A 13,993-nucleotide genomic window follows, 5' to 3' on the forward strand; every position below is an offset into this window, starting at 1 on the left:
CACTCTTCATTTATAGGTTATATTCTTCAAGAATCAATGGATGTTGCATCTGCTGATTGCCCCTTTAAAATGAATCACTAATCACATTAAATAAATCACAATCTCCCGAAATGACTTTGTCAAAGCAACAGAATAACTAGGGCTTTACAATGATCCTGAAAACTTGGGGGAATTCTGGGGTTAAGTGGGTTAAAATATTCCTAGAAGTCACAGAGGGTGCACAGAGGGACATGCCAAAATGCAGAATTTTAGCACTTTTGCAAGTCTTTATTCATATAAAAAAATCTGATTTATTGAATTTTACATGTGGTCTATATTAAAGGGCACTTCATTTAATATAACAGGCTTTTAAAAATGCAATATTGTTGCACAATTTGTATGTAGCCCTTTAAAGTATACAGGTTGAAAATGGCACTGATAAACGCCTAAATTGGTACGCAGTGGCTGTACAGTAACATGCTATACATGACTTCAGACCACAGGCTCTACGCTTCAGAGGACTAAATGTATTTTGAAAGATGAGACGTTGAGGACTATAATAAATACTGCTTTGATGTCATACAAGCAAGCAAAACACCCATGAGTCCAAATGTGCACTTCAAATTTTCTTATTATAAAACTCATGTCAAATACAGTGTCAACATTTATGATCACTATATTTGATGTATAGTTACAAGATGACATGACATCATACCCTGGGTTATTCTGAACAGAATGAGCCTGTTTGTCTACTGTGAATAAACTTAGCCGTGGCATACGCACCTGAATGCACTCTCAATTCCTATGCGCATCAAAATTACAATCTGTTTCCAGGAATGTTATTGTGAAAGCCTAACTCTGTAATATAGTTTTTTATAACTTAGCTAATCATGTTGGCAATAGAACAAGTTTTCAAATGATGCCAACCTGACCGAGGATGGACGGAGGATCAACCACTCCAGAAAGAGAAGCAACATCAAAGGTCAGCTTCAGCAACTTGAAGAGGATGGCAAAGTGTTGAATGTCATCCTTTTCATTGCCCAACGAGACATTCCGGTGCAGGAAGAACTGTTGTTTGACTTTGGGGTGTCAAGAAAATATTTTGGTGGAGAAGGAGAATATTTGGAATGGCTTGACAGCTAGGCCAGTCAGCACGAAATCACCAATAGCTGATGGGACTCAAAAATATCCTTAAACCCCTTTTTAAAATGTACATCTGTAATTTTGTAATATATTTAGCCATGCATGTTCAACTTACATTTCAGTTTTGGGTATCTGCACTTTAAAATAAACAACACATTTAAAAGAAAACTGCATATTGTTTTTATTTCCACCCTTGTCTTTGGCAGATGCCATCTTCCTAAAAAATGTCTCAGGTGTTGTCAGGCCATTGTTCTGATGTTTGAAGCTCCTCAAGTTGAGGAATTTCACACCTCTGTGTGGGGGGTTTCACAAGCCGTTAGGGTTTAGATAGGAATTATAATTATGTCCAGTAGTCTGAATTGTGGCAGGGATGAGGAGGCTCAGTTTGTAGAGCATGGTATTTGCAATGCCAGGGTTTAGGGTTTGATTCCCACTGGGGGCAGGTATGAAAAAAATAATTACACAAAAATATATTAAGTCACTCTGGATAAGAGTGTCTGCTAAATGACTAAAAATAAACTACAGGGGTGCCCAAGGGCGCTGTTACTTTCATTCGAAAAATGTTGCAATGCTGTGTTGATCTGCTGTGGAGGTGTTTTTCCCAGCATTGCAACCTCCCTCCTCCCTGACCCAACAGCATAATGCAAGGAGAATGGCATGTTATATAGAAATATTGATTTAGAGAATGGCGTGTTATATATGAACATTCATTTGGAAGACAATTGCCCACCCAAGGTGTTGTCGCCTAGGCCATTGCTCTGATGTTTGAGGCTCATCTAGCTAAGGGATTTCACATGTCTGTGTGTGGTTTACACAATATGTAAGTTTTATGTCCAGAAGTCTGAAATTAATATATTTCCAGATTATGGTTGGGGGGCATATAAAGAGCAACATATGTGAAGATCAGCAGGCTCTGACGTTTTTGGGCTAAAATATAGACATCCAGAAAGGTCTCAGGACAAGGCCCAAAATGAAGCCTGGTCTTAAATTTGAGGTGCTTTTGGGTGAGAGCATTAGATCCGGTAAGGATAGAAAAACATTTCAACCACAGGAACGGTCCTAAGGTTCTCCCGATCTGTGCAAGCCTACCCATGACCATGTGGAATTAATCCTTAACAGTGAAAACAGGGTGCATTTATTCAAACAGTTGACCGTGAACTCTTTTCCATAGAAATACATTGCCTGCTGCCCTAACTTCAACTTGATGCCTATGTGGGTTTATATTGCCATATCAAACTGTCTTCTTTGTCAACCCATCAGGCCACTATAAGGATTACCTGTGTTGAGTTTAAGCTTCCTGGAGCAACCGGAAGTGGGAAGATTGACCCTAAACATGGCTTAGATGTATCCACCAGCAGATAGTGAAAACGCTACATTCAACCCTCTGTAAAAAGTTTAGTTTTTCAGGGATTGACCTGAAACTCAGGATTCTGTAAGAGCTTGTCCCAATGAGGATATGTGTTTAATTACAGCTTCCTGTGACAACCGGAAGTGCCTTACATTGTGGTCATAGGTGCTGTTTCGAAGGCTTAAAAAGGTCACATCCTTCCAAAATGTCACATGTGTGATTAGGCAACCCTCATGAACCCGTACATATTAGAAAACCAGGTTTTTATCCGTTAGATTAGAGCTTTCTTTCCTTTTTAAATCACTCCAGGCAATATGTAATACAAATCTGATTTGGTTGCAATGCTGGGAAGAACTACACCACAGTAGATCCACGTTGCCTTTCAACTTTTTTCAAATAGGAAAACCAGGTTTTTATCCGTTTGTTTTTTTATAAAGCTAGAAAAAAAAAAAAAAAAAAATATGAAGAAAATATGCATCACTAACCGTAAGTCGCTCTGGATAAGAGTGTCTGCTAAATGACTACCAAAAAAATAAAAAATATTTTTTTTCATAAATATGAAAATGAAAAAAAGACGACTACCAGGTGAACGCATAACTTACCACGTGCCCGTAGCCAAACACGTCTTTAAATGACCAGTGGGGTCGAATCCGGGTGGGGGGGTGTGATAACTGCCTGAATGGAGGTGAAGCTTCACTTAATCTACTTTGAAGCAGAGAAAAAACCGTAATGTTGGAGAAGCTGACTTAATCTACTTTGAAGCAGAAAAAAAAAATGAAAAATTATTTTTTCAAAAATATGAAAATGAAAAAAAAGAAGACATGGGGGCGTGCGGGACGCACTCGCTAAGCGGACCGGCACATTGAACGCGGGTCGGCGACTCCCCGCTTGCCAGGAGCCCTCCGAAAACGTGGACGGATCCTGCCGAGTAAGAAATGATACTCGGGAGGAGACAGAGAGAGGGAGAGGGGACTCTCTCCAATCCCACTGACCTCACTGTTGGGTACATGCTGTCTGGACATTAAAACAGACCCAGTTGCTAGGTCAACCAAGCATAGACAGATAAGATAGAGAGACAATTCATACCCAGGGGAGTTACTGACTCTGGCCCAAATGACACCCTGTTCCCTACATAGTGCACTAGGCTTCTTCTGACCAGATCTAAAGTAGTCTTCTAGATTTTACATGTTTTCTCCCTGTCGTTAGAAAATGACAATATGGTAATGACTTTAGTGGTTTAGTGACACCCTGATATTCTAATATTCTAATGAGGCAACCATTAACATTACAGTATGATATTCTAATATTCTAATGCCAGTGAGCAAATCTCCAATCTCCACCCTATTCCCTATGTGGTGCACTACTTTTGATCTGGTCAGAAGTAGCCTAGTGCACTACGTAGGGAACAGGGTGTCATTTGGGCCAGAGTCAGTAACTCTCTGGGTATGAATTGTCTCTCTATCTTATCTGTCTTCTATATGATGTTCTCCTCTCCTCCTCTCTTCTCTCCTCTATTCACTCTATTCTATCATCCACACCACATGCCAGCTTCAACACAATCCATTTACAAGTTAAAGACACACCTTGGAATAAATTGCAAAGGAAAACTACTACTAGATGGATTTTTTATTTCCCATCACCATGAATCATATTTAATAACTGAACAGTAGCAGACCTAACTTCATCTGTTCCTGACTCTGGGTAGTGGATTAAAAAGACCATCAATCTCCAATGATATTAAAGTACAATTCTGAACATTACTGATATACTGAGTGACAAGTCAAGATATCTGCTGTTTTTATTGTTTGGTTAATACCACCACCTGCTGGACAGGTTTAATGTTGCTTGACTGAGCAGTAATGGAGAATAAAATATATCAAATTTAGGGTTGGTTTCCCGGACATCTCCATTAAACATGCTTTTTAGTCTAGGACTAGGCTTCATCTGTGTCCGGGAAACCGGCCCATATAGTTCAATTAGCAAGTAAGTAACACTACCTGTTCCATGATACTGAGGAAAATTACATTGAGACAGAGAACCAATTGAGAAAACATTTCAACGGTTCTGAATGACAACCAACATACATTAACAGCAATCATCATGATTAATGTAAATGTAGCCAATTAAAACATTGCATTTGATAAAAATACGTTATTACGTTTTAATTAAACTCTGAAGATTAAATCAGTCAGACAAAAATAATTGTACAGAAAAATTCAGCATTTTTATCTGCGGACCATCACCACCAGCATAACTAGTATATATGTGGACGCTACTACAGTTTAACCAGCTCAGCTATAGACTACACCAGCATGACTAGTATCTATGTGGACCCTACTACAGTTTAACCAGCTCAGCTATAGACTACACCAGCATGACTAGTATCTATGTGGACCCTACTACAGTTTAACCAGCTCAGCTATAGACTACACCAGCATGACTAGTATCTATGTGGACCCTACTACAGTTTAACCAGCTCAGCTATAGACTACACCAGCATGACTAGTATCTATGTGGACCCTACTACAGTTTAACCAGCTCAGCTATAGACTACACCAGCATGACTAGTATCTATGTGGACCCTACTACAGTTTAACCAGCTCAGCTATAGACTACACCAGCATGACTAGTATCTATGTGGACTCTACTACAGTTTAACCAGCTCAGCTATAGACTACACCAGCATGACTAGTATCTATGTGGACCCTACTACAGTTTAACCAGCTCAGCTATAGACTACACCAGCATGACTAGTATCTATGTGGACCCTACTACAGTTTAACCAGCTCAGCTATAGACTACACCAGCATGATTAGTATCTATGTGGACCCTACTACAGTTTAACCAGCTCAGCAGTCCCATCACAGAGCCAAAACCCAGGATAGAGGGGCTGAGTGAATGTGGTCTGGACTCTGTGGAGGAGGGTCATTGTGTCAGAGACACTGTAGAAGGACAGAGTACCTGCCTTGTGATCCAGGTCCACTCCTACTCTGGAGGACAGAGGGCCTGATACTTTAGTCTCAACATTATTGTGTCTGAACAAATAACCACCACTAGAGCACACTAAACTCCAGGACTTGTTATTGTATCCAAATCTACCATCTGTCTCTGTTCTGCTGATGTCTTTATATGAGACTGCTGTATTAACATCCTCCCCACTCCACTCCACCTCCCAGTAACAGCGTCCAGACAGACCCTCTCTACACAGAACCTGACAGTAGTCGGTGAATCTGTCTGGATGATCAGGATATGGTTGGACTTGGCCTGTATCGGTCACCTTTCTGTTCCCTTCAGACAGAGAGAGGTCTGTGTGTGCTGTGTTTGGGTCCAGTGTGAGCTGACAGGAATCTGGGAGAAGAGCAGAGCAGAGACCAATGAGGGGAGTTAGAACAATAAGTGAAGTCAGATACTGTATCTACCCTGTCTTTGATTAGAGCACAGCAGAGATCAAATCAGAGAAATATGAGGAGTCAGATAGATACCCAGTCTTTGATTAGATCTACTATTGCTATATATTTCTAGAGGGATTGTTAGGAGTGTCAGTAAAAAGAGACTGTTAGTTACTTCAGAATAAAGAGACTCACATTGTAAGAACTTTTCTCTGGTCTTGGGCTCTGGAGGCAGTACAACATCCACTATATTCACTACAGACACACAAACACATTCACAGAGAGAGGGAATGTTATCATCATACCATATTCCACATGTATATGACTAGTAGGGAACTTTCAATGGTCTAAAGTTGATGTTCTTATTATTTTCAACACACCTGTAGTGGAGATCTTGGTCCATTCTCCTTTAAGGACGTCTTCTAGTTTCTGTCTCAGTTCAGACACAGTCTTACTCACATCTCCAAAGTACTGAAGAGGACGGACAACGATGCTGGGTAAGTCTGAAGATACACTGGTACTGGAGAGAGACTGATAACTCTGGAGAGAGAGAGAGAGAGAGGGAGAGAGAGCAGAACCAAATGATTGAGAGTTTCACATTAAGTTAATTTCATATCACATGTATCAAGGCAGTTGAGTTACCTGGAGGAAATGGATGTGATCCTCTGTGTGTGAGAGCTGCTCCAGCTCAGTGCTTCTCTTCCTCAGCTCAGCTATCTCCTGCTCCAGTTGCTCCAGGAGTCCTTCAGCTTGACTCACTTGAGCCTTCTCTTGGGCTCTGATCAGCTCCTTCACCTCAGAGCGCCTTCTCTCAATGGAGCGGATCAGCTCGGTAAAGATCTTATCACTGTCCACCACTGCTGCCTGTGCAGAGCGCTGTTAAGAGAGAGAGAGAGAGAGAGAGAGACTTGTCTTACTTTAATGAGCCATCCTCATTACACTAACACCCCCACTCCTAAAAGCACATTGCGTGCCACCACAACCTCCACACAATCACATTATCCAGTACCCAACACCACAGTACAATACACCAACCAGCACCACATTCCAACCGTCCATCCAACCCCTCCTCTCCAGCCGTACAGACAGCCCCCCTGAGCCCCCATACCTCCTGAAACATCTCCACACTGTTGATCATTTTGTACACCTCAAACTCAACCCTAAGGTGTCAACAGTAATGGCATTACCCTGGCAACACAGAAAAAACATGATGAACAGTCTGTCATTGCAGAAAACGGACACCCCTCCCCAACTCCCAGGTCAACCCGAGCCAACCAGCTATTGGTGTCCAGGGCTCCATGTAATACCCTCCACTGGACGACCCCTGACCTTTCCAGCACTGGGAGCTTATAGAGCCCCTCCACCTATACCCTGCCATGCTCTCAGCCCCCACAACCCCCTGCCACTGATGCCCCTTCACTCCCACTAAGCTCAGAGTGTTAAAAGTCAGTAAGTCCTCCAGACTCTCCTGCCAGTCCCCAGTCTCTGCTGTCACTTGCAGTGGTGGAAACGGTGGTGGCCCCTCATGTGCATACATTTTTACATATGGGTGGTCCCGGGGATCAAACCCACCACCCTGGCATTACAAGCACCATGCTCTACCAATTGAGCTACAGAGGACCACATTTAGCAGATGCTCTTATCCAGAGCGACTTACAGTTAGTGAGTGCATACATTTTCATACTGTCCCCCCATGGGAAACGAACCCACAACCCTGGCATTGCAAGCACCATGCTCTACCAATTGAGCTACAGAGGACCACATTTAGCGCTTGTAATGCCAGGGTAGTGGGTTCGATCCCCGGGACCACCCATATGTAAAAATGTATGCATTCATGACTGTTAGTCGCTTTGGATAAAAGTGTCTGCTAAGTGGCATATTATATTATTATTATTATAAGAACCCATGACCCATTTTCTCAGCCTATACCGCTTCCTGGGTGAGAGGACACTAAACCCCTCATTCTTCATCACGTGTTGTACTGACCTTACAAACCTTCCAGGATCAATCAAATAAGACTCCAGCAGAACCTTCTTTTTCCCCTTTAGTCTCCATCAGGAACCTAGAAAGTTCTCTCAGCGTATATACTGGGCCCTCAGCCTGACTGTCTGTCAGCTCTGGATCCAATGAGCCGTCTGAAAACGAAACCGACTTGTCCTCCGCTCCTGCAGACTCACCTCCCCCCTCTTCCTCTTCCTCCTCCTCCATTGGCAAGGTACTGTCCTCCTCCTCCCCAGTCTCTGCCCCCCTGCACTTCCCCCCTGATCAGAGCCTCTTCCCCAATGACAGGCAATATTTGCCTTCGCCCACCGGAGTCTCTGTTACTACAGAACCCTGCCTCAGCTCATGTAGCCCAGCTGCAACCCTCCCCACCACCGCTTTCTCCACGGCCTGCGCACCACCACTTGACCCTGCTCTACTCTCCTCCCTCCTGGTACCACCACCACTTGACCCTGCTCTACTCTCCTCCCTCCTGGTACCACCACCACTTGGCCCTGCTCTACTCTCCTCCTTCCTGGTACCACCACCACTTGACCCTGCTCTACTCTCCTCCCTCCTGGTACCACCACCACTTGACCCTGCTCTACTCTCCTCCCTCCTGGTACCACCACCACTTGACCCTGCTCTACTCTCCTCCCTCCTGGTACCACCACCACTTGACCCTGCTCTACTCTCCTCCCTCCTGGTACCACCACCACTTGACCCTGCTCTACTCTCCTCCTTCCTGGTACCACCACCACTTGACCCTGCTCTACTCTCCTCCCTCCTGGTACCACCACTTGACCCTGCTCTACTCTCCTCCCTCCTGGTACCACCACCACTTGACCCTGCTCTACTCTCCTCCTTCCTGGTACCACCACCACTTGACCCTGCTCTACTCTCCTCCCTCCTGGTACCACCACCACTTGACCCTGCTCTACTCTCCTCCTTCCTGGTACCACCACCACTTGACCCTGCTCTACTCTCCTCCCTCCTGGTACCACCACCACTTGACCCTGCTCTACTCTCCTCCCTCCTGGTACCACCACCACTTGACCCTGCTCTACTCTCCTCCCTCCTGGTACCACCACCACTTGACCCTGCTCTACTCTCCTCCCTCCTGGTACCACCACCACTTGACCCTGCTCTACTCTCCTCCCTCCTGGTACCACCACCACTTGACCCTGCTCTACTCTCCTCCTTCCTGGTACCACCACCACTTGACCCTGCTCTACTCTCCTCCCTCCTGGTACCACCACCACTTGACCCTGCTCTACTCTCCTCCCTCCTGGTACCACCACCACTTGACCCTGCTCTACTCTCCTCCCTCCTGGTACCACCACCACTTGACCCTGCTCTACTCTCCTCCCTCCTGGTCATGTTTTGAAATTATACTTCATTACTATAATGATTATCAATAAGCCTAAACATCAATTCAGTCACCACTGGTCGACAAAAACGTATTTTCCTAGTACATTAATTGTCAAATTCATCAACCAGCATCGAGCACTCTGCCTTCTCACGCAAGCGAGGGGCATGTTGAGGTAAATATGCTAACCACCAAGGTTGCATTATGTCATTTATTGGTGGGCTGGAAGATGCAGTGTTTTTTCTTTTCTATTCAGAGGCTATTTACTCCCAATATGAGATCATTTTCTATAGAAGGTTTTTATAATGCATGTTTACTAGGGTTGAGGTTAGCGCATCTGAGTAGGGATTATTTGGGTTCAATACCTGTCCTACCTATCAATCATATTGCTGCTTGTAGCCTATAACTGATGATCCCCACACTAGAAACACCCAAAACTATCTGTGCTACCAAACCCTGTGTTCCACCCCTCCCCTGTGTAACCTTGAGGTTTGGTAAGAAACAAACACTTGTCTACGAAAAGAGACATGTTTAACGGATTCCGCTTGGCACCCAGCCGAGAGCACACGGAAACCACTTGCAAATTTACCAAAACTAACCAACTACTTGGGGTCTGTTCGGAAGCAATAAACGGAGGCAGATTAGCCACCACAACTCTTATCGAAAGAGGCGACATCTGCACCAACACACCCCTCACAACAAGACAAACCTTTTTCATTAACACAACCACCGCCTTGTTCATTCTGGATGCAGAGTGCAGATGTTCCGCTCCAACCTGTTCGCCGACCATGAGCAAAACTTCCTCCACACCTTTCTCCGGAACGGACCCGAAGCGACAGCGTTTCTTCTCCACTCGGTTGAGGCCATCACGCCGCCCTAACAAACTACCCCTACTCCCCCCTCAACTCTAAACGATAAACAGTGGAAACCAATAAACAAACCCTCCACCATGAGAAAATAAATTAAGAAAATACGCAAGAACCAAAAGAAAAAAGAATAGTAGCCCTCCTCACGAACCACAAATCTCTCACACAACCAACTTCTTCTTCTATGATATAATGGCGGTCCACAAACCAACGTTAAAGGTGCATGCCGCCACCTACTGTGCTGGAGTGTGTGGTCAATCACGGTTTCCAACATTTCTAAATCCTCCTACCTAACTCAGTACTTCTGAGAAAATAAAGAAGAGCCCTACTAACTTCTAATAGACCCTCCCCCATCCCCAAAATCCCTTCCAAACCCCCCCAACCTCAAACCGTTACAACACTGTACATAGACATAATGTAACGGTTCTTCTTCTTTGGTGTTTAACGGCGGTTGGCATCCAATATGTTGCATTACCGCCCCCAACTGGACTATAATATAAATCCATTATACTTTGTGACACAAAATGGAAAAGGGGAAATTATAATAATAATAAAAAAACACCCTTCCAACTAACCCTACACTCATTAAATACCCACTACCCCATTCCACTACTTTGACCCTATCTGCTCCTGCACCATGCCAACGGCCTGGGAGGACGGGACACCACCACTCAACACACCCTGTAACTCTTCTGAAGTCTAATCTTGTATGCCCAAATACTTCTCTGCAGCTGCCACCACAACATCTATTCTCTGTGATTTACATTCAATTTCATTCAATTTCTGCTGTACAGTTGATAACCATTGCTATGAACTCTAAGAAGCTAACTTTACTAAAGCATATATCACTCGTTGGCCTATCCCTCTGTGCTGGCACAGATCTACTACTCACAGGGATCCTCTCAGGATCTCTCACCCTTGACCCATCCTCCTCTACTTCCTTCACTGTCTCAGCATACGACACCTTCTGCACTACTCTGACTCTAGCCACCTCAACCTGCCTCTCTCGCACCGGACACTTCCGATCCCCAGCAACATGGGCATCCCAACAGTTGACACACACAACTTTATCCACCGAAACTACACAATCCTCTATCCCCTCCTGCACAATTCCCACATCTTGGAATCTCCCTCCTACAAACTGCTGCAACATGACCATAAATGTTGCACCTGAAACAGCACAGTGGATTCGGCACAAACTTTATTCACCAGAACAATCCTTTATCCCATTCTCTTCCACACACATAAAACATCTTGGAATTTCTCTCCCACAAACTGCTGCGAAATGACCATAAACGTTGCACCTGAATTTATGGATTTGGCACAAAAGCTTGAATCAAGATAACTGATATATCATAACATGACTTTCTCTGGTAAAGACTCATAACTCAAAAGGACTGACTCCTCTGTTTAACCACGCTCACCACCGGGTCTGCGTTGCACCAAACGGCGGGAATCACAAACACCAGGAATCTTCACCTTCAATTTCTCCACCTCCACACTTAACGCTACCCCAGAAATCACTCCTTTCAATGGTGCCCTGTTCCTAAGAGCAAAGCAAGAAACAGATCTTGACCCAAGTTGCGTGACACGGAGCGCCCACTCCCTCTGGTCAGAAGAAACACAAACAAATATCACAAGTCCACTACAGGTTACCTTAACTGATTCAACTGCACCCAACTCCTTTCCCACCCACCCTGAAACTACAAATGTATCTACCAAAAGGTATGGATCCACTTTCTCCAACAATGTAACTCCTACTGCACCAGATTCTTCTTTATCATGTCCATTGATGCCAGGCTCTGGTTCTGAGCTCATCACCACACCTTCTACCTCACTTAACTCTCCCTCATTCATTTCCATTTCACCTCCAGAACTCGGTCTGGCGAATGGCTCAATCTGTTTGCACTTGAATTATAACATTTGAAATGTCTCTATTCCTTTGAAACGTTTGTGAGTGTAACGTTTACTGTTAATTTCTGGTGGTTTATTTCACTTTTGTTTATTATCTATTTCACTTGCTGTGGCAATGTAAACATATGTTTCCCATGCCAATAAAGCCCTTTGAATTCAATTGAATTGAGAGAGAGAGAGAGAGCTCCATGTTAATGTTTAGGGGACATGAGTCGGTCATGGTTACTCATGGTTATGTGATGAGGTAGCCCCGCCTTCGACTTCAAAATCAGTGTCGGCCCTCAGCCCAATAGGGAATGACCTCTTGGTGTAACGGTCAAGCTGTTGCTTTCTCCCTCAGTTGACCCGGGTTCATATCCCGCCGGTTACATTAAGCAGTCTATTCTCTGAAAGGGGTCCAGACAGCATGTTCCCAACAGTGGAGCCAGTGGGATTGGAGACGGGCCCCTCTCTCTCTCTCTCTGACTGGAGGAGAGAAGTGAAATGGTGTGTCTCCTCTGGTCAACAATACTCACCTTGAGAGACTCCACAGCCTGTTGGAGCTCCTTCAGCTCCTTCTCTCTCTCCTGGAATCTCTGCTGGACTTTCTGCTGACTCATCCCCAGCTGCATCTGTGGAGAATCACTCTTCAATGAGCTATCAAGCTTTATTTGTCCAGTAGATCAATAGTATAGTAATGGGACATAGGGCACATCGAAGATAGGGATTAATAGGTTGAGGAAGAGTCTGTGTGAAATTATATTATTATATTGTTATGTGAATGATTATAGTTTTAACAGTGCACAAAACAGGGGAGCTGATTGGGTGTTTGATAACGAATGATAATGGTGTTTGACTTTAGAAAATGGTGATACATTTGGAGAATCTGGGTTAGCATATCTATATAATCAAGGTTTGTGTTCATATTTATTCTGCAGAGGATTGATTTCATTTGAATGATCTCATATTCAAACAGCCTTAGTTCCTACTGTATCTTTAATTATTTGTTTATCAGACAGTCACCAACAAGTAGTTCTGGTATTACCTGTTTCTCAGTCCTCTCTGCTGCAGCTGACACTGTATCATGGCCTTTATGTTCATCCATTGTACACAGATAACAGATACACTGCTGATCGGTACGACAGTAAACCTCCAGCAGTTTGTCATGATGAGAGCAGATCTTCTCCTGTAGTTGTGCGGTGGCTTTGACCAGCTTGTGCTTCTTGAAAGCAGGAGATTCATAGTGAGATTGGAGGTGAGTCTCACAGTAAGAGGCCAGACACACCAAACAGGACATGAGGGCTTTCTGCTTTCTGGTCCCAGTGCAGAAATCACACGCCACATCTCCAGGTCCAGCATAGCACAGAGCAGGAGGGGGAGCAGCCTGGAGTCCAGTCTTCTTCAGTTTCTCCACCACTTCAGCCAGCACGATGTTTCTCTTCAGAACAGGCCTTGGGGTAAAAGTCTCTCTGCACTGAGGACAGCTATAGACCCCTTTCAGAACATCCTGATCCCAGCAGCCCTCAATACAGCTTCTACAGTAACTGTGTCCACAGGGAATAGCCACTGGCTCCTTCAGTAGATCCAGACAGACAGAACAACAGAACTGGTCCTGGTCCAGCAGAACTCCCTGCTGAGCCATTTGGACGGTTGTTTACTCTCACACAGACAGACGACACAGAGAATCAGATCAGTTTCGTTTCCACAGAAGAGAGTTTGTGGGAGGGGGAGGGACTTCCTGGTTCTGCCAGAGGGGTGGGGTTAGAGGGAGGGAGGGGTTAGAGAGAGAGAGAGAGAGAGAGAGAGAGAGAGAGAGAGAGAGAGAGAGAGAGAGAGAGAGAGAGAGAGAGAGAGAGAGAACTGTCCACAATGTTAATAGAGACAAATATTTGTGTTCCTAGGTTAGGGCCCTTAATATGGAATAAATTAAATAGAGTGGTTAGAATATATAAAGGGTAACAGTTTCTATGAAGTACATATGTATAATGCTTTTAATGACACTAACAATAAGAAATGAATACCGTAT

The 13,993-nt window shown here is 44.3% G+C and overlaps 1 protein-coding gene across 1 annotated transcript; it reads right to left on the minus strand.

The window, feature by feature from the left end:
• Positions 1–5,303: 5,303 nt before the first annotated feature.
• LOC123487665 (tripartite motif-containing protein 16-like) lies at positions 5,304–13,609 on the minus strand. Its single transcript, XM_045218788.1, has 6 exons — positions 13,013–13,609; positions 12,504–12,599; positions 6,502–6,735; positions 6,240–6,399; positions 6,055–6,114; positions 5,304–5,818 (listed from the first exon to the last, which is right to left on the minus strand). The coding sequence occupies exons 1-6, from the start codon at positions 13,607–13,609 to the stop codon at positions 5,304–5,306; spliced, it is 1,662 nt and encodes a 553-aa protein (XP_045074723.1).
• Between the last annotated feature and the right edge of the window lie 384 nt (positions 13,610–13,993).

Source organism: Coregonus clupeaformis, unplaced genomic scaffold, assembly GCF_020615455.1.
Source record: "Coregonus clupeaformis isolate EN_2021a unplaced genomic scaffold, ASM2061545v1 scaf1805, whole genome shotgun sequence".
Classification (NCBI taxonomy): domain Eukaryota; kingdom Metazoa; phylum Chordata; class Actinopteri; order Salmoniformes; family Salmonidae; genus Coregonus; species Coregonus clupeaformis.